The sequence below is a fragment of the Schistocerca americana genome, chromosome 1, assembly GCF_021461395.2.
Source record: "Schistocerca americana isolate TAMUIC-IGC-003095 chromosome 1, iqSchAmer2.1, whole genome shotgun sequence".
In the NCBI taxonomy this organism is placed as follows: Eukaryota; Metazoa; Arthropoda; class Insecta; order Orthoptera; family Acrididae; genus Schistocerca; species Schistocerca americana.
In genome coordinates, this window is record NC_060119.1 from 1,069,645,811 (window position 1) to 1,069,668,088 (window position 22,278).

General features: G+C 42.2%; 1 protein-coding gene across 1 annotated transcript in view; it reads left to right on the forward strand.

Annotated features, from left to right (window-relative positions):
* The window catches only part of LOC124617321 (receptor-type guanylate cyclase Gyc76C-like), a 480,924-nt gene that overhangs the window by 376,571 nt on the left and 82,075 nt on the right, over nt 1-22,278 (forward strand). Inside the window, exons 4-5 of the mRNA XM_047145255.1 lie at nt 12,231-12,296; nt 21,948-22,188. Of these exons, the coding sequence (XP_047001211.1) occupies nt 12,231-12,296; nt 21,948-22,188 (307 nt within the window). The remainder of the gene's footprint in view (nt 1-12,230; nt 12,297-21,947; nt 22,189-22,278) is intronic.

Sequence of the window (22,278 nt, forward strand, 5' to 3'; positions counted from 1 at the left end):
CAACACACTTTACATAATCGTCAGTTTTCGACTTTCATTTCGATTTTTATTCTTCCACTGTGGCGAAATATTCTTGATGTGTTGGTGCCGTCGAAAATTCCGCGCGATTTTGTTGTGAAGTTGCAGGATTGCATTTTTCAAATATTCCAAAATATATCCAACAGTTATGTAATTTTTACATCACCATACTTACATATTTACAAATTTATAAATCTGCAATCTTTGTGATAACTTCACATGTGGCAAATTCTTTTTGGTGTGTGTGTGTGGGGGGCGGGGGGGATGCTTTGCACAATATGGTGATGTACAAATTACATAAGTGCTGGATATATTTTGCAATATTTGAAAAATACAATCCTGCAACTTCGCAACAAAATCGCGCGGAATTTTCGTCGGCACTAACACACTAAGAATATTTCGCCACAGTGGAAGAATAAAAATCGAAAACTGACGATTATGAAAAGTGTATCTTGCAAATCATGTGAACAGCCGTCTGATGATGAACTTGCCAGTTCGAAACCGGTTACGGCGCTATTTATCTAAATAAATAACAGTATTAATAATGGCCGAGCGGTTCTAGGCGCGTCAGTCTGGAACCGCGAGACCGCTACGGTCGCAGGCTCGAATCCTGCCTCGGGCATGAATGTGTGTGATGTCCTTAGCTTAGTTAGGTTTAAGTAGTTGTAAGTTCTAGAGGACTGATGACTTTAGATGCTAAGTCCCATAGTGTTTAGAGCCATTTGAACCATTTGAGTTCCATCCATTACCTGACTGGTAAACAGTGAGAAATCTCATCACTGAGCGATAGAGCAGTACTGCACTAGCGTGATGTTCGGTGCTTCAATAGAGAGTGAGTATCGTTCGAGCCATTGAAGTGTTCGTATTGTGAGGTCGTGGGCGTTTGCAGAAATTTATCCAAGAGAGCAAGATTCTAAAATTGCCATTTTGACATAAGATTGAGTTTGAGAACTTGCACCACAAGAAATAAATCTGACAAGAACTACACAAAATCTTATTGTACCCTAACCGTTTGATATTTATCCAGTCAGCCGGCCGGAGTGGCCGAGCGGTTCTAGGCGCTGCAGTCTGGAACCGCGTGACCGCTACGGTCGCAGGTTCGAATCCTGCCTCGGGCATGGATGAGTGTGATGGCCTTAGGTTAGTTAGGTTTAACTAGTTCTAAGTTCTAGGGGCTGATGACCTCAGAAGTTAAATTCCATAGTGCTCAGAGCCATTTTGAACCATTTATCCAGTCAATTTTTTTGGAAGGTGGCTTGGTATTATACCTTAAAGGTATGCTTGTCTCGTAAATACATCCAGAGTACATTTTTTATATTATTAATATGGTTATGGATGTAGGAAACCTTTGTAAACAACCATCAAGTCAGTCGGAGGAGCTAACTCTTAACAACCTAGGGCAGAACCAAAATGGTCCTCGTCCTTCTGATATGGCACATCATTGTGAGGCCATGGGAACTAGACTACAGAACTAACTCTGCAGGTAAATGTCGCGCAGGGTTGCACCATATATAGCTCTAGAACCATATACGTAATTTAAGAAAGTCCAAACACCTTGCTCTGCCACCATGTTTTCATCTCTTCCAGCGCAGAAATTCTTATTTCTTCCGCATTTGGATCCACACATGTTTGTACTGTGCTGCCTGTTGGAACTATCCCTTTCTGTAGCTCGTTCAGAGCTGTACAGCAAAACAACGCCGATACCTCCTCTACGACATGAAAAACTGTACAATTTCCCGTGAACAACCTGACAACTAGCCATTTGATGTTTACTAACGCCATAGTGTTTCCGCTTGCATTCGGCAAGATAAAACCTGTGATCGACTAGGATCAGAGACAGTCGTTTCTAGACATACGTGAGAATTCTGAAATTATCGGGAGAGGCAAGTGCCTCCTCTTACCCCCCCCCCCCACCCCCCACCCCTATGCGGACGCCTGTTTGGGGGGTACTTTGAAGCCCTACTATGCAACGCTACGGTGAAGTGGCCGCCGATGAATTACTAACGCGTGGCATCAAACGAACTGGGAATCCACGAATGCTGTTTAAACGTTTTTTGCGAGTCCGTTTTATGAACTTTATCGGTGTTTTATGTGCTATATTTTTCCCCGTTTCAGCGCTTTAGGTGAATTGCCCTTTGGAAGCTGTCGCAGCATCGCCAAATAGAGATGGCGGTTATCTCTGAAACAATCGGTTTCCCGTTATATGGCGTTTTTTCAGGCCAGTTTAACCTATCAGCATTGAAATAACAGATTTTCAGTTTTTTATTCTTATTATTTCCTGTAATAAAAGTAGAAATTACACAAAGAGTGAAAAGTTTTTCCTCTCAGTTTCAAGATACATAGAACCAAAATATTAAACTACGTAGGCAAATAAAATAAAACTTAGTCCGTCCACTATTTGCTGCTTCTCCCGAAAAGCGGTAAGTAGTTGAATGCTACAAAAAATCAGCAGTATTCTCGTATTGATTCTATTGAAACCTTGCTCAAAAATCATGTTGTAATCTGGGATCATACCACTATTTGAGCACTGCGAATAGTCAGTGCTAAAGGGTGAAAACTGATGTTGAAGAACTCTTGTTTTCCGTTATAATTTGTTCGTTTTCAAGGGCTACAAGCAGGCACAGGGAGTAGATCAACTACTCTACTGCTTATTTTTCTTGCGAATGAATTGCGGTATTTAGTTTATTACAGTTACCGTAATTTCCTTCTCCTTTTATTATTTAATAGCAATGTCAGAAAAATCTCTAGTGTAGTAAAGCAAATGAAGCTTTATACTTCATTGTTATGTCACTTTGCAAAAATATTTCCACACTAACATTGGTGCCATTCCGCAGTACAACAACTGTCTAGCGACGATAGCGAGGAACTTCCGCATATACATTGCACTTAACCGCCTTTACAGCCACCATACACAATAGGAGCATTATTGTCCCAGCGGTGCTACTTCAATTCTTATGCCATGTGTTCTTGTTGCCCGTTCCTGTCGCCATCGTTATTAAAATGGCACTGATCACTCTTCCCATTTTCTATAATAGCACAATATTTCAAATAAATGCAAATTTTATGAATAAAAATTACTCCTGCTTTAAAACAAGGTTTATATTAAAACAAAAAAATTTAGTACTGCCGCTATGGCTAACGGAAATTTCGTTTTTTTGCTCAGTTATTAGTTAAAAAATATAAAAAGTACAGCTGTTACGATCGGGACCAAAAAAATACCGAAAAATGCGTTTTCAGAACTAAAATACTAATATCGGTTTTAATCGGTCGGTTTTTCTCATCCCTATGGCCAAACTTCTAAATAAACTCATCGGACAATGTCGGTAACGACCATCCAGTGTTCAGTTGGTGCCACGAAATTTCGATTCCGCGAATGACTCATTCAGTCTCACTATCGGAGAAATCGTGAGCCTGTTGATTCACTGACTCGCGACTCCTCAGCCCCGCGAATGACTACAATTATTTTAATATCACTTTGTAATTATTTTTTTCAGAAAACACACTTTTTGCCTATGTTTCTCAACTTTTTATTATAAGCGACCTAGATTTCAGGTTGCGAGACCATTTTCTAGTGTCTTCTGGTGAACTATGACACAAAGAGTATACAACTGCAAATGAAGTTAAACAGTCTTTACAGGAGACGCACAGCGCGAAGCAGAGTTTATAGCAAAGATCCAGGCCACGAACCGATCGTACTTTAGTCTCTATCAGCTTTTTATATCTTACATTGTGTCGAGGAATTTCAAACTCCTGCTGTATGAAACACAGACCCAACCCGTAGGTTTTTGTGTTTGTCAAAATTTTAGTCCTAGGAAGAAAAGAATTGACTTGTTTTTGAGCGGAAACTCTTACGAAAGATCTGTGATCCGGTAAGAGATCACTGGGGTCTGGAGGACCCTGCATAATTGTGAGCTGGATGAGATCTGCAATTGTAGGCCAGATGGGAATCAAACGGCCTTTAGGGGCAGGTACTGTTACCCGAATGGATGAACTTCGATGACCTTTGAAATGCACTGATTTTACTCCCTGGAAGAAGACCACTAGATAGACCAAAAAAAGGTGTAGAGCTGGAATTCGTCATGACTTGCTGCACATCGGCGTTTGCTCGCCGAAAGATCCGTACCCAAAGACGGGGAAGTTGCACAGGTCACACCAATATTCAAGAAAGGTAGTAGGAGTAATCCACTAAATTACAGGCCCAATATCGTTAACGTCGATATGCAGCGGATTCTAGAACATATATTCTGTTCGAAGAGTATGAATTACCTCGAAGAAAACGGCCTATTGACACACAGTCAACATCGGTTTAGAAATCATCGTTCCTAAGTGGCAATTGTCCCCAAATAACGAAAAGTGTGAGGTCACCCACATCAGTGCTAAAAGGAATTCGTTAAACTTCGGTTACACGATAAATCAGTCTAACCTAAAAGCCGTAAATTCGACTAAGTACCTAGGTATTACAATTGCGAACAACTTAAATTGGAAGGAACACATAGAAAATGTTGTGGGGAAGGCTAACCAAAGACTGCATTTTATTGGCAGGACACTTAGAAAATGCAACAGATCTTCTAAGGAGACTGCCTACACTATGATTGTCCGTCCTCTTTTAGAACACTGCTGCGCGGTGTGGGATCCTTACTAGATAGGACTGACGAAGTACATCGAAAAAGTACAAAGAAGGGCAGCACGTTTTGTATTATTGAGAAATATGGGAGAGAGTGTCACAGAAATGATACAGGATTTGGGCTGGACGTCATTAAAAGAAAGGCGTTTTTCGTTGCGACGGAATCTTCTCACGAAAATACAATCACCAACTTTCTCCTCCGAATGCGAAAATATTTTGTTGACACCGACCTACATAGGGAGAAACGCTCACCACGATAAAATAAGGGAAATAAGGGCTCGTACGGAGAGATATAGGTGTTCGTTCTTTCCCCGCGCTATACGAGGTAAGGACAAAGAGAATTGTGAAGGTGGTTCGATGAACCCTCTGCCAGGCACTTAAATGTGATTTGCAGAGTATCCATGTAAATGTAGATGTAGATTCCTCCGATAGAGAATAGTTTTTATCTTATTGGTGTAAATGTGCAAGTAGATGTGTTACACGAAACAGATCATTAGCTTTGATGCCGCATTTCTGGAAGCTTCGTTCTGGAGACAACAGAGCGCTATGAAAAGTTTTGGGACCCACAGCCTCTGAAAATGAGTCCGCTCTCGGTTAGACTTTCCTTATCGCTGACGTTCGGTAACGAATTCACACAGTGCCCCCGTGTTTGCCAGTTGGCCTCGAATCTATTACTGCCCCACTCCGGGTGCGTTATGCACGTCACACCCACTCTGGGCAGATAGCAGCGTTTGACCAGCTCTCCCGTCAGAATGCGTTATTGCTCCAGATAACGTATCAGCGATGCGACGGCTGCCCTGGCCACCGCCTGACGCCCATGGTTAGTATAACAGCACTTCTGAGCGCCAACCACAGGCGTAGCACTTCATAATGCACGCTCTGAATTTTCAGAATGCGACTGCATTTTGTCAGGAGCATGCTAAAAGGTACTTCATGGCGAGTTATATACTCTAGTCACGGTCCAACAGATGAAGCAAGCGTTATATTTCTATTGCGCTCAGTGCCAGAGGGTAGCTAGCATACAGGGTGTCCCAGGAGTAATGGCCTGTATTCTGAGATATCACAGGAACGACCATTCGAACTAAAAAAGTCTAGTAAATACGGGCTCTAAAATGCATACCTTAACAGCTATTAGCACATCTTCTTCGTCGATGTGAAACAAGTCTCTTCTATTGCAGGCTGTTTGCTTTCCATATTTTGGGAGGAGTTAGTCAGGACCAAAACAAGGAAAAAACGATGAGTAAACATGGGCACTGAATGGATACCTTAAGGGCTACTAGCACTTGTTCATTCTTTTGCTAAACAAGTGCGAATAATGTGTGTGAAATGTTATGAGACTTAACTGCTGCCGGCCGCGGTGGTCTGATGTGTGTGATGTCCTTAAGTTAGTTAGGTTTAAGTAGTTCTAAGTTCTAGGGGACTGATGGCCATAGATGTTAAGTCCCATAGTGCTCAGAGCCATTTGAACTTAACTGCTCAGGTCATCAGTCCCTAAGCTTACACACTACATAACCTAAATTATCCTAAGGACAAACACACACACCCATGCTCGACGGAGGACTCGAACCTCCGCCGGGATCAGCCGCACAGTCCATGACTGCAGCGCCTTAGACCGCTCGGAAGTGCGCATAGTTCTTAAGGTAAACATTTTAGAGCTCATGTGTACTCGACAATTCTTTTTTTTTATATATAGCCTAAACGACCTTCTCCCAAAATATGCAAACCAAAGAGCTTGCAGCAGGAAAGACACATTTCGCAGCATCAAAGATGACCAAGTGCTCAAAACTCTTTAAGACATGCATTTTAGAGCTCATGTTTGCTAGATTTCTTTGCTTTGACTGATCGTTCGTGTGAATATTGACCGTTTCTTCTGGGACATCCTGTATACTCTTCATTCCTTCCTCTCGTGCTTCGCATGTCGAAAATATTAATTATCTGCAATGAATTCTGCGGAAACGCCTTCACTGTATTATAACCAGGCCGACTTCTGCTAACCTGCGATGTGTGCAACAACGTTGCAGGATAATAGTTATAGTGCTAGTAGTAATCGTAGCCTTTTATGGCTATTGCTAAGTATGTTTGGGAATTGGGTATACGTCCTAATCTCTTTGTCGTACCCCCTCTCTGTCCGTCTCATCCTCTCCCCCTCTCTCTCCACCTCTTGCCCCACTCTCTCTACCATCTCCTACTTCCCCCTCTGCATGTCCGTTTCCTGTCCCCCTCACAGTCTATCTCCTCATCCCCCTCCTTCTGATCTTGGGCCTTGTTGGCGGTTATTGCAATTTCAGATTCCACAATAGCTTATAATCATAAGCCGATAAGCTACAAATTCAACTTCCCTGTTGTCTGTGAAAAGCGAGTGTAACAACAAAAACAGAACTGCACATTTTCACAGCAGAGCAAAGAACAGCATTTTCTTTCTTGCAGTCGATTTCAAGAGAAAACCTGTGCATTATTGTTTAAAAACATATATAGCTTATGTTCATCTGAATGTTTATTAGAGCACTGTTTAAGAAACCGAAATGAATCGGTCCGAAACCTTTCAAGCTTTTTGCTAACAACGCTTCCTTGTTATATGTTAATTTTAATAGTATATAGGCTAAAAACATTTGGCCTATATCTGTCTGAACGTTTATTAGAGTAACGTGAAGTAATATGAAGTTAATAGGTCAAGGACAGAGCTGTTTGTCCAGAATTATCAAGGTTTTTTTGTGCATAATTGGCTGGTAAATGTACTCAGAAAGTGTGGTAATAATACCCAATCTTTTGAATATATCTTTAAATTAAGCCTTTTAACTATTTTTAGTTATTATTCTTAAGGTGCTTTTCTGTAGTTTGAAAATTGTGTTCGTTTTGTGCCTTAGTTTCGTATATATGAATTTCATAGCTAAGAGCTGAGTGTACACATGGGTAGCAGATTTCGGTTTATTGATAGAATACTTGGGAAACGTGATCAGTCTACAAAGAGATTGCTTACAAATCATTAGTGCGACCCGTCCTAGAAGTTTAGTCTAGTGTCTGGGGGACGAATCGTCAAAGGTTTGTTCGGCCCGCGGGAGATTGTCACAGAGATGTTGAAAGAACTGATCTGGCAGACTGTTGAAACTAGGCGTAGATCAGCCAAAGAAAGATTACTTACAATGTTTCAAATCGTCTTTAAATTATGCCTCTAGGAATGTACCACAGACCACTACTTATCAGTCCCATAGGGATCATTAGGACAAGATTAGATTAACTGCATCACGCACAGAGGCATTTAAACATCCTTTCCACGCTTCATACGTGAATGGAACAGGAAAAAGTCCTAATGATTGGTAGAATAGGAGTACGCTCTGCCACGCGCTTCACAATGGTTTGCAGAGTATGGATGTTGATGCAGATGTAGATAGTATGTAACTAAAAGACACTGGCTGTTACACATGGGCGATGACTCTAAGGGCATAATATGGTGATGACAATCAGTTTGCAAGTATCTCTGTGTGTTCGAGCACTTCAATTGATAATAAATATTCGTTCATAGAAATTTTGTTTGTTTCGCTGTCAATAGAGATAGCATCCACACTTAATTTAACCGTAAGATTTTCCCTCTTCGATTTGACATTCATGGTATTTTTTGTGTACTTTGATTGATGCCCGAGCAGTTGAAGTGCTAGTTAACTATGAGTCCGCCAGCATGATTTCGCAGTATCCTAAACTCTTCCAGCATGAAGTCTTCAGTGAGATCCATTTCAGAAGAAGGCGTGTTTTATTTCGACGATTCCTTGGTTTTCTTACGTTCAGGCGAAATGTGGATGAATGATGAGTATGTGTTCTGTTCTTCGGAAATAATGGTGGAGTTGTTCGGTAGTAAGGGTACACAGAATGCAGAGCACTACGTAGATTCTTTCGTAGTATACAGTATGTCCCAAACCTTTGGGGCAAACTTTAAACAGACGGTAGATAATTCTAAACAAAAAGTACGCTGAGATAGTGAACCAATTTCCGAGCATACTGCACACTGCTTTTAGTTAGGGGCTGTAACTGTGTTATAATCCCGCAACTTCTACTTTAAGACAACTTGGTTTAATAATAAGAATTTTGGCTATGGGTTATCCAAAACTTGCATTTTTTCATTTATTAGCTCATGCTTTATTTAAGGCTTTATTGTTTATGTGTGCAGGTTCAATAATTCATAATTTAAAGGATTCTCAGGATATTCGTTTTATAGGTTCAATTGTTAATTTTATGCCTTTAACTTAAGTTTGTTTTAATGTTTCTAGTTTATCTTTGTGTGGTATACCATTTTTAGCGGGTAAAGGTAGATGCGGAAGTTCTTCGTCTTTATGGTCTAACATGGCCTTGACTCTTGTTACAGTGTTCCATATCGATACTCGCCTAACGGCGTGCTCCGTTCCGAGAAGCATTAAGAAGGTGGCAATGAGCAGTGGAAATCTACAAAGTTAATGTTAGTAAACCACCAATTTTTCCCTCGGCTCCTCCTACATTTCGGCGACCTCCCTTACGGTGCTGGGTGACGACAGGGAAGGTATTCGTCTGTTCCATATCACGAGCACATCTGCACTGAGATATCATTTAACTTTTCTCGAAAGAGCTGGACAGGAGCTAGGACGACCTAACACGAAACATCACCCTTGGTATCTTTCAGTTCTGTCAGTATAATTTTCGAGCACGTCATCTGATTTTTTTTTCTTTTATTGGATCTCCTGGATCTTCTCGTGGATCATAATACTCGCTGTTAATATGACCTTCATGTCATTTCATGAGGTATATTCTTGCCTGACTCCTCTTGAAATATAAGCTCTCGCAGTTTCACAGCGAACCTCTATCAATCATATACAATACCCCTCTTTTAGTATCGACCACTGGAGTTGCATGATTACATCCGTTTCGGTCTCGTGCTTACAAAACGAACCTGTGACGGAATGCGTAGCTCTTCTGTGGATCGCCTCGGCCTCCTCTATTAATTCCACCTGGTCAGGAGCCCAGACCGACCAGCATTAAAGAACTGGTCGAACGAGGATTTTCAAAGCTGCCGTGTCTGTGGGGGAATTTCCAAAGAATGCTTCAAGTGAATCTCTCTGCCATACGCATTTCCTGCGACCATTTTACGTGCTCATCCTGCTTTACATCCTTCCGGGTGCATACCCGTAGATGTTTAGGAGTTGTCAATTTTCTCGCGTCCGACTCTAGTTGAGTGGTCAGTGCGGCTGACTGCCACGCAGGGAACACAATGTCGATTCCCGGTAAGAAAGTAGCCAAAGATTTTCCCTTGGTTGTAAGACTGGAACGGGTCCATTCAGCCTCGTGATGTCAACTAAAGAGGTACTTGAATGAGAAGTGGCAGCACCAGTTCTGCTAACCAGACAGCGGCTTGGAGAGCGCTGTACAGACTCCGCGTCCCTCCATGCCGTATCCAAATGACGTCACTGACAGAGGATGACACGGCGGTCGGTCGGGATCCATTGGCTCGTTTGTGGCGATGCTTTGCTTTTACGTTTCTGGTGGTTGAGTCTCTATTGTTCATCCAAAATATCTACACTTCCTTGGCGGTGTGAAAAATATAAGCTTCCAAGTCGGTGCAGTCAAAAGATGCGGACATTTATGTCACATATTTTGATAAGTACAAACTCACTCATCAAAATGTATAGATGAACTATCTATATACATGACGGGCCTAGTAGGCTAGCGGTTACTAGCACGGTAGCTCAGCGAGATCGGCTGCCCTCTTTAATTAAAAAAAAAAAATAAGTGTAACATTCAACAATCAACTTGAAGAGGTGTCATGTGACATCCGCCCGGACCAGATGACTGGAACAGTGACGAAGAAAAAGGGAAAAAGAAGCGGTAAAGCGAGTGCCTCTCAACGATGCGAAGAGTCGCCAGAACCAACACGTGGTTCGAACTCCACTTTAAACTTTAGGTCCCCTTCCCCCAGTTGGGTAATTGTGGTAGGTCAGGGACACTAAAGTCGCGGAAGTGGCTTCCAATAGAAAGACTTGCACCAGGACTCTGAGCCCCACGAATTATTATTATTGTTACTATTATTATTACTATCAATAATCATAAGTAAGATTGTACAGAACCCTCAGAGCTCGAATCCTTCTCGCACTTGTCTGTTTTTTTTTTGTTTTTTTTTCTAACCAAGTCTACAAAAATACAAGCACCGATCGAGGTATCTCACAGTCCGTACTTGCCTGCTCTGTGGGTAAATCCGGGTCTGGCGACAGACTTCGATGTTTGGTACCTTGGATTTCTTTTTTATTTTTGGGTCGTCAGTCTTCTGACTGGTTTCATTCGGCCCCACCACGAATTCCTCTTCCTCTCAGAGTAGCACTTGCAATCTACGTCCTCAATTATTTGCTGGATGTATTCCATGTCGTCAGTCTTCTGACTGGTTTCATTCGGCCCCACCACGAATTCCTCTTCCTCTCAGAGTAGCACTTGCAATCTACGTCCTCAATTATTTGCTGGATGTATTCCAATCTCTGTCTTCCTCTACACTTTTTGCCCTCTACACCTTCCTCTAGTACCATGAAAGTCATTCCCTGATGTCTTAACAGATGTCCTTTCTCCGTGTCGATGTTTTCCACATATTCCTTTCCTCTCCGATTCTGCGCAGAACATTCTCATTCCTTACCTCATCAGTCCACGTAATTTTTAATATTCGCTTGTAGCACTACATCTCAAACGCTTCGATTCTCTTCTGTTCGGTTTTCTTACAGTCCGAGTTTCACTAACATACAATGCTGTGCTCCAGACGTACATTAACAGAAATTTCTTCCTCAAATTAAGGCCTATGTTTGATACTAGTAAACTTCTCTTGGCCAGGAATGTCCTTTTTGCCAGTGCTAGTCTGCTTTTGATGTCCTCCTTCCTCCGTCCGTCATTGGTTGTTTCGCTTCCTAGCTAGCAGAATTCCTTAACTTTACCTACTTCTTGACTATCAATCCTGATGTTAAGTTTCTCGCTGTTCTCATTTCTGCTACTTCTCATTACTTTCGTCTTTCTTTGATTTACTTTCAATCTATATTCTGTACTCATTAAATTGTTCATTCCATTCAGCATACCACGTAATTCTTCTTCACTTTCACTCAGGGTAGCAATGTCATCAGCGATTCGTATTATTGATATTCTTCCACCTTGAATTTTAATTCCGCTCCTGAACCTTTCTTTTATTGCCATCATTGCTTCTTCGATGTACAGATTGAACAGTATGGGGGAAAGACTACATCCCTGACTTACACCCTCTTTAATCTGAGTACTTCGTTCTTGGTCGTCGACTCTTATTACTCCTTCTTGGCTCTTGTACACATTGTTATTACCCGTCTCTCCCTATAGCTTACCCCCAATTTTTCTCAGAATTTCGTACATCTTGCACCATTTTACATTGTCGAACGCTTTTTCCAGGTCGACAAATCCTGTGAATATGTCTTTTTTTTTTTTTTTTTAGTCTTGCTTCCATCATCAGCATAGATACAACACCTCTTTACCGTTATCAGCTGCTGAACGTCTTCCTCTGTATTAGAGTCAAGATTTTAAAATTAATTGCATTGCTTTACGCTAACGAGACGTTCTCTTTCTGTTTCAGAAATGTTCTGAGGAGGCGGCATCCAAGGTACCCACCTTCGCTCGGACGGAACCACCAGATACTCAGGTAGGTACCAAAAGAAGACACATTTCAAAGAGCTCGCGTACAGCGGCGTGAATATCAGTCCTGCGTTTTATATGCATTAACTACAGTGCCGAGTATCTATTATTGAATGGCAGAGGTAGAAATCCCCGTAGTGCTCCTCTGAAGCGTTTTAAGAATCAATTAAATGCTGAAGCCTCATAAGTGAGCCACAGCAGAAGATCTTACTCGCTGGCGCAAATTTACTTTAGCTCCTGTTATACATTTTGTCCAGGAACATCGGAAATTGGAAACGTCAGAGATGCAAACTTCGCCATGTCTAAATAGGCCCCTCACCCCGTATAGTGTGTAATCAATATGGCCGTATCTTTCGTGCTAGGATTGGTCTACCAAGCCATCCGAGGCATCTGCGCGCCTGAACTGCGTTGCAGTAAAGGAAATACGGGAGGAAAAGTGAGACCTGGGCTACGAGTATCAGCCGACGTCGTAACGGTTAAACGGGTCACACAGTCCTACTTAAATGGTTCAAATGGCTCTGAGCACTATGGGACTTAACTTCTGACAAGGGAACATCCCCATCACACCCCCCTCAGATTTAGTTATAAGTTGGCACAGTGGATAGGCCGTGAAAAACTGAACACAGATCAATCGAGACAACAGGAAGAAGTTGTGTGGAACTATGAAAAATGGTTCAAATGGCTCTGAGAACTATGGGACTTAACTTCTGAGGTCATTAGTCCCCTAGAACTTAGAACTAGTTAAACCTAACTAACCTAAGGACATCACAAACACCCATGCCCGAGGCAGGATTCGAACCTGCGACCGTAGCAGTCGTGCGGTTCCAGACTGCAGCGCCTTTAACCGCACGGCCACTTCGGCCGGCTGGAACTATGAAAAAATAAGCAAAATATACAAACTGGGTCGTCCATGTGTAAGATAGGCAATATTAAGGACAATGTGAGGCGAGGAGCGCCGTGGTCCCGTGGTTAGCGTGGACAGCTGCGGAACGAGAGTTCCTTGGTTCAAATCTGCTCTCTACTGAAAATTTTGCTTTCTTTATTTTCGCAAAGCTATGATCTGTCCGTTCGTTCATTGACGTCTCTATTCACTGTAATAAGTTTAGTGTCTGTGTTTTGCGACCGCACCGCAAAACCGTGTGATTAGTTGACGAAAGGACGTGCCTCTCCAATGGGAACCGAAAACATTTGATCGCAAGGTCATAGGTCAACCGATTCCTCCACAGGAAAACACGTCTGATATTTTGTATACGACACTGGTGACAGAATGTGCGTCACATGACAGGAATATGTTGTCGACCCACCTAACTAGTACACTTGGCGAATGGGTGAAAAGATTCTTCTACCTTGCCCGATTTAGATTTTCTTGTGGATGTAATAATCACTCCAAAAAAAGTGATGAAAACATAAGAGTTTTTCACATAAACTGAAAATAAAAAGTTAAAATTTTCGGTCGAGGGAAGATTCGAATTGGAGACTTCTGGTTCTGCAAGTGTTCACGCTAACCACGGGACCACGGCGCTCCTAGTCTCATACTGCCCTTAAAAGGGCCTATATTACACATGGACGACCCAGTTTGTATATTTTGCTTATTTTTTCATAGTTTCACATAACTTCTTCCTGTTTTCTCGATCGATCTGTGTTCAGTTTTTCAAGGCCTATCCACTGTGCCAACTTATAACTAAATCTGAGAGGGGTGCGATGGGGATGTTCCCTTGTGAGGTCATCAGTCCCCTAGAACTTAGAACTACTTAAACCTAACTAACCTAAGGGCATCACACACATCCATGCCCGAGGCAGGATTCGAACCTGCGACCGTCCTACTTAAAGGTTCTCTAACTAAAGGTTTCTAGGAATTTTCAGTATTTAGTTTAATTACTAACCAAATTATAATGCTGTTATTATCTACTCATTAGTCCGCAGCTCGTGGTCTTGCGGTAGCGTTCTCGCTTCCTGCGCACGGGGTCCCCGGGTTCGATTCCCGGCGAGGTCAGGGATTTTCCCTGCCTCGAGATGAATGGGTGCTGTGTTCTCTTCATCATCATCATCATTCATCCCCATTACGGTCGGAGGAAGGCAATGGCAAACCACCTCCGCTAGGATCTTGCCTAGTACAGCGGTGCGGGTCCCCCGCAGCATTCCCTACGCTCCTCGGAGTATGGGACCTCATCATCATCTACTCATTAAGAGGTACAATATTAGGTTAGAGATTTAACACATTACACTGAGGTGACAAAGTCGTGGGATAGCTATATGCACATATACAGATGGCGGTAGTATCGCGAACACAAAGTATAAAAGGGCAGTGCGTAGGCAGAGGCCAGTGGATTCATGCGAAAAGGTGTCCGACGTGAGTATAGTCGCACAACGGGAATTAACAGACTTTGAAAGCGGAATGGTAGATAGAGATATCGACGCACGGAACATTGCATTTCGCGAATCGTTAGGGAATTCAATATTCCGCGATCCAGAGCGTCAAGACAGGGCTGAGAATACCAAATTTTAGTCATTACCTCTCACCACGGACGACGCAGTGGCCAACGGCCTTGCGTAGAGTTGTCATGGCTAACAGACAAGCAACATTGCTTGAAATAACTGCAGAAATTGATGTGGGACGTACGACGATCGTATCCGTTAGGACATTCCGGCGAAAGTTGCTGTTAATGGGCTATGGCAGCAGATGGCCGACGCGTGTGGCTTTGCTAACAGCACGACATCGCCTGCAGCACCTCTGCTAGGCTCTAGAAGACTGTAGAAACGTGACCTGTTTAGATGAGTCCCAATTTCAGGTGATATGAAGTGATGTTAGGGTTCGAGTGTGGCGCAGACGCCACGAAGCCACAGACACAAGTTGTCAACAAGGCTCTGCGCAAACATGGTGGCTCCAGAATGGTGTGAGCTGTGTTTACATGGAATGGATTGGATCCTCTGGTCCAACTGAACCAATCATTGATTGGATTTGGTTATGTTCGGCTAATTGGAGACTATTTGCTGCACATCATGGACTTCATGTTCCCAAATTACGATGGAGTTTGTATGGATGACAATGCGCCGTGTCACCAGGCCACAGTTGTTCGCAATTGGTTTGAAGAACTCTCTTGGTAGTTCGAGTGAATGATTTGGCCTTCCAGATCGCCCTACATGAGGCCCATCGAGCATTTGTGAAAAATAAACGAAAGGACAGTTTGTGCACAAAATTCTACATTGGCAACATTTTCGCAATTATGGACGGCTGTAGAGGCACCATGGTTCGATATTTCTGCTGGTGACTTCCAACGAGTTGTTGAGTCCACGCCACGTAGAGTTGCTGCGCTACTCCGGGCTATGAGAAGGTAGCCTATGACTACTGTCATCTTAGTGTAAGTCAAGTACTACAGTTACAAACTGTGCATATTTTTCCTCGGGCGGTGCAACTCATAGTTCGTAAATTAAGCAGACTATTTTCACCCTGTTATTTGAGAACTAGCGCACTTACCGAATTCCAACAAACGTTACACATTATTTCAAACACATTCGAAACTTTTTCTCGATGACACGCCCCACAAAATAATGAAAGGAAAAAAAGTTGATAGCTTACTGCACCACTGGCCATTAAAATTGCTACACCAAGATGAAATGCAGATCATAAACGGGTATTATTCATTGGACAAATATATTATACTAAAACTGACATGTGATTACATTTTCACGCAATTGGGGTTCATAGATCCTGAGAAATCAGTACCCCGAACAACCACCTCTGATCGTAATAACGGCCTTGATACGCCTGAGCATTGAGTCAAACAGAGCTTGGATGGCTTGTACAGGTACAGCTTACCATGCAGCTTCAATACGATACCACAGTTCGAGAGTAGTGACTGGCGTATTGTGACGAGCCAGTTGCTCGGCCACCATTGACCAGACGTTTTCAATTGGTGAGAGATCTGGAGAATGTGCTGGCCAGGGTAGCAGTCGAACATTTTCTGTATCCAGAAAGGCCCGTAGAGGACCTGCAACATGCGGTCGTGCATTATCCTACTGAAATGTAGGGTTTCGCAGGGATCGAATGAAGGGTAGAGCCACTGGTCGTAACACACCTGAAATGTAACGTCCACTGTTCAAAGTGCTGTCAATGCGAATAAGATGTGACCGAGACGTATAACCAATAGCACCCCATACCATCACGCCGAGTGATACGCCAGTATGGCGATGACGAATACACGCTTCCAATGTGCGTTCACCGCGATGTCGCCAAGCACGGATGCGACCATCATGATGCTGTAAACAGAACCTGGATTCATCCGAAAAAATGTCGTTTTGCCATTAGTGCACCCAGGTTCGTCGTTGAGTACACCATCGCAGGCGCTCCTGTCTGTCAGCGTCAAGGGTAACTGCAGCCATGCTGCTGCAAACGTCGTCGAACTGTTCGTGCAGATGGTTGTTGTCCTGCAAACGTCCCCATCTTTTGACTCAGGGATCGAGACGTGGCTGCACGACCCGTTGCAGCCATGCGGATAAGATACCTGTCATCTCGACTGCTAATGATACGAGGCCGTTGCGATCCCGCACGGCGTTCCGTATTACTCTCCTGAACCCACCGATTCCATATTCTGCGAACAGTCATTGGATCTCGACCAACGCGAGCAGCAATGTCGCGATACGATAAACCGCAATCGCGATAGGGTACAATCCGACCTTTATCAAAGTTGGAAACGTGATGGTACGCATTTCTCCTCCTTACACGAGCCATCACAACAACGTTTCACCAGGCAACGCCGATCAACTGCTGTTTATGTATGAGAAATCGGTTGGAAACATTCCTCACGTCAGCACGTTGTAGGTGTCGCCACCGGCGCCAACCTTGTGTGAATGCTCTGAAAAGCTAATCGTTTGCACATCACAGCATCTTCTTCCTGTCGGTTAAATTTCGCGTCTGTAGCACGTATCTTCGTGGTGTAGCAGTTTTAATGGCCAGTAGTGTTCATTTTCGCTCTTCATGCAGCAAAACTTCATCACCAGACAAAACATTTAATTTATTTCTTCTTTATTCTATTCGCAATAAGTTTTGTAGTTTTCACACATGCCACTGAATGAATGCATTGGCCAAATTATATCATTGTGCGACACATACTTAAGAAGGTGTATTGTCATGGGAGTTCGATTCTTTAATAAATCGGGCTGGGGGGGGGGGGGGGGGGAAAGTGACGGCCGTCGGTGGCCGAGCGGTTCTGGCGCTACAGTCTGGAACCGCGCGACCGCTACGGTCGCAGGTTCGAATCCTGCCTCAGGCATGGATGTGTGTGTTGTCCTTAGGTTAGTTAGGTTTAAGTAGTTCTAAGTTCTAGGGGACTTATGACCTCAGCAGTTGAGTCCCATAGTGCTCAGAGCCATTTGAACCATTTTTTTGTGGGGGAAGTGTTTGCTGGTAGAGGAAGAAGTAAGCTCAACTCCATGACCCATAGACAGATCCTCTAATTGGTAGCCTAGATGACAAGGTAAAGCACGCGCATAGTTCGTTCTTGCTGCCATTATCGACGCCGCTCTGAATTGTTTACATCCGGTAAGAGATTGTGGCGAGAGCTCGAAAAAGCGAAATTTGTATAGATTGTCCTAAGTAAACTGCCCCAAAATAAATTTTCGGAGCACATATACGACTAGTATGGTTTGTACCTTTTTCTTTTCGAAAACCAACTTCTCAACATTATTTTGACCACATGAAATCACAACGGGCAGCCACCAGTGTAATGGAACTAAGAGTAAGCCTGCATTAGATTTAATTTAATTGATCCCAGAAATCTTGCTGTGTTAGTACACGTAGTTATAGGACAAGTCACAGGAAACACACTGGAGTAACATATATACATTTTTGGGGCATTCATCTACATAAGATACACATACTGTTCATAAATAATCATCAATTTATAAGTGTACGTTTCTACATAAAGCTATCTGATACAGATTATTATGTGATACACGTATACACTAATTGCATTAGGTCGTTGTATTTGCAGATAAATAATAACAAAGAATCAACATAATTACTGAGGCTTCCGTGGCCGCTTGTTGACAAACTGTCTGTTGGCTTCTGTCCCTGGTTCTTCGACTGATGTTTGATGATTGTTTTTTTTTTGTTTCCCTCAATCCACCATCAGCAATGGAGGGTGAAATTGTGACCACTGCCAGGCCACATTGACTGATGGACCCGAAACAGGAGCCAACAGCTAGTGTGTCAAAAAACAAACAGTTGCATCTATCAAATGAGATAAATAAGTCAGGCGAAAATTAGAAATACGAAGGTAGTTCGATAAGTTCGGTAAATTTTCACGAAATAGTGGAACATTTTTGCTGCGCCTTCGTGGTTGATTATTCTAAGGATCGTATAAAGAATTTCAACAATGAACAGTTCATTGTTGGCAGTCGTCTGATTGATCAGAGTGCCGACTGCGGTTAAAAATGGTGAAAACCGAGTTTGCTGCTGTTGCTAAAAATTTTCATTTGAAATGTTGGACTACCGCACGAATCAAAACAGAATTGGATGAAGTTCACGCGGACTTTGCACCATCACTGGGTGTCATTTACTTTTGGATTACCGGTAATGAATTTAAATGTGGTCGGACAAGCACCGAAGACGAAACGTGCTCCAGCTGTCCAGTTAAGTTCACCTCAAAGTAAACCATTGACAAAAATCCATTATATGGTAATGCAGGACCGCTGAGTAAAAATACTTCAGATTGCTGAGACTGTAGGCATCTTACCTGACAGAGTGCATAAAATCCTGCACGGAAAATTGGCTATGAAGAAGCTACGTGCAAGTTGGGTGCCACGATTGCTCATAGTCGACCAAAAGCGTATCTGGCACGCCATTTCAACACAATGTCTGGCGATGTTTAACCGCAATCCGCAAGACTTTTTGCCCCGATTTGTGACTTGATGGAATTTGGGTCCATTATTACACAATAGAGTCTAAACGGGAGTCAAAACAATGGACAAAGGCTGGTGGAAGTACACAGAAGAAGGCAAAGACCATTTAGTCAGCTGGTTAGCTGATGGCCACTGTTGTTTGGGAGTCCCCACGAATAATCCTCATAGTTACCTGGAAAAAGGCGGAACTAAAAATAGGCCCTATTATACTTCATCGTTGGATCGTCTGAAATATGCATTGGTAAAAAAAATTGTGCTCTTTCGCCATGGTAATGCAGCATCCAATACATTAGCGATAACAATGGCGAAAGTGCTTGAAATGAACTTCGAACCGGTTCCTCATCCACTTTATTCACCAGACTTCTCCCTGTTCCCAAACTTGAAACTTTGGCTTGGTTGAAAGAAATTTCCATCAAATGAGGAAGTGATAGTTGCAGTCATTGTCTCTTGTGCAGAGTTTGACAGAAACTATTTTTCCGATGGGATGAAAAAGGTGGAAGATTACTGGACCCTCAAAGGAGACTATGTCAAGTAGGGTGAGCTGTTTATGAAACAAATATTTTTTCTTTCATTTTTACTTGAATTGTTTTTGTCCAACAACTCTCGTAAATGATAACACTCGAATATTTTATGTTACATTAAACAAAGTTATTTTAGATTAGCACTCATAAACACCTCTACATAATAAAAACAGCTTTTCTGTAACACTGACTGAATTTATTTTGTATCTGAATCCTTTCTGATAGGACTTAAAACTTTCAGGTAGCTTCTTTTACAGAATTACCCCCATATACTATACACTACTGTGCACTTTTCGTAGCTATTGATCAACTATAAAAATGTCATTGAAATGCCAAGTTTAATGATGGTCAGCAGCTTTATTTTTTGTAAATATATGCACATTTTCACGGAAAAACATACTGTTTCATCAATATAGATACAAGCCTCAAAGCACATTCAGTATAGTTCAGTTGAGCATGCTGTTCTCCAGTCAAGAATGGGGCAATGTGGTTTGTGTTCAGTGTTGAGTCTGTCAGCATGTCTCAAATGGTTATTTCTATCTTATACCATGCATCGACTGTCACTTCGTGGTGAGACAAGAATCGTTTTTCAGCACATGTCATTGCTTGTTGGATTAGCGAACACCACAGTGACATTATTTGAGCATTCAGCTACTTATGTCATAAGCAAAATATCATAGATCTGTCTTGTAGAAGTCACCAGTTCTCAATGACACTAGCTGTTGACACTATCTCAAAATTATGGCTAATAGGTAGGCTTACTCTAAGGGTAATGCGACAGAAGTGTACTCTGCATTTTTGTAAACAAGCGAGGATGCTGAGTAGACCTAAACAGTAAGCACCCATCTCCACTTAGTCAATTTAGCCTCTATGTGACCATATGTAAAACAGAATCCCCCAGACTGTAGCATGGAAAGATGGTCAATCAGGAAACACCTGGAATGGAACGAGATCAGTGGTGTGCATTTCTCTGTGAAATGAGTGCAGGATTTGTCTGATGGATATAGCAGTATCAGGACTGGGTCCTCCAGCCTATTGTGTGGCACTACAGTCGACATTTTGCCAATGTGTTCTTTTTTAAAGACTATAATGTACAAGCAAATGTCACCTTCCTTGTGGTCATCTTTGTACAGAAGGCAGCAATCAACCAAATGGAATGGCCTGTGATTTCTCCTGACTTGAACCTGACTGAGCATGCTTGGGACCATTTGGAACTCATTCTGCATCATCACAGGTACATTCCTCAGGGGGGTCTCTGTGGAAGCGTGGGACAGGTTTGATGGCAATGTCTTGGTGCTAACCCACTGGCAGATTTTAATATTACAGATATGTCTTTCAAACAAACTGTTTTTATTTTAATTCTTCTTCCTTTTTCTTTCACAATGAAGTTGTTTTAGCTTCATTTCATTCCGTTCTCCCCTTGAAATTAAGCCCACACACATCAACAAGTTTATCTTTAACAGTGGCAGGTAATGTAGCTAATTTAGCAAACTGCCAAGTTCATTGAATGGATGTAGTAGGCATAGTCTTATTATGGCACTTTTGTTCTTGCTGTAACATGAGTAGTGCAGCTGTTGTGTGTGCTGCAGACTGTGTTCATTCAATAAGTAGACAGAAACCCTTCCAAAAGTTTGCATTTGTTTTTCTGTGTTAAATTTCTAACATTATCTAATAATGCTCATTTTATGATTCTCTATCACAGTCTTGTTAATAATTTATGTTTGTATTGTAATGCACTACGTGATTACCTAATATGGTGGCCTGTAACTTCTTTACAACTATGGACTTGCACTGAGCTCTGTAATTGTGGGATGTAAAATTAGATATTATCACAATTATCGAAACCAGTCATTTTTTCTTTGCCAGTGATTTATCAGTGGAGATCAGCTTTATGGCCAGTGGAACACCATGAACTGGCAACCAAACATTCGAAGAGTTATTTTATGGTAGACAAGAGGCAGTCAGATACAAAAATTTATTTATATGTCCTCCGCAGGCCAATGCTAGCTGTTGTCAGAGACAAGGTCAAAGGCAGTCCTCATATCACTATAGCACTAAGATGGTATGTTACAGGATACAGGTTTTTCCAGTGCTTTGATGGCAGTTTGTATAGTACCGCACTAGCATAGTGTTGTCATTTTTATTTAAACGGTTGTTTTTGTACTTAGTGTTGGAAATCAGATATATGTTTAACTTTACTTGTACTCAAACTGCTGTACTTATTGCTTTCTGTACAGGTTACTAAGTCTGTGATAGCATTGCTGCTTTACTTCAGTTGGAAGAAGTTTGCCATACTTGCCGATCCCCAATGGAAACGTGTGGCAGAGACACTGGAAGCGGAGGCAAAAGAGAACAACATGACTATCACACATCATAGCACTGTATATGATCAACAAATGTGCTGTGATCAGAAACTAAGCTGTTGTTCAGCAGCGTATTGGTATAACACTGTTCATGAAACTAGGAACATAACGAGAAGTAAGTTCTTAATAACATCAAATAATGACATATCTCATTCTGTAGTGAAACATACCATCAAACAACTGAGTAGAGGCAGGAACCAACTCA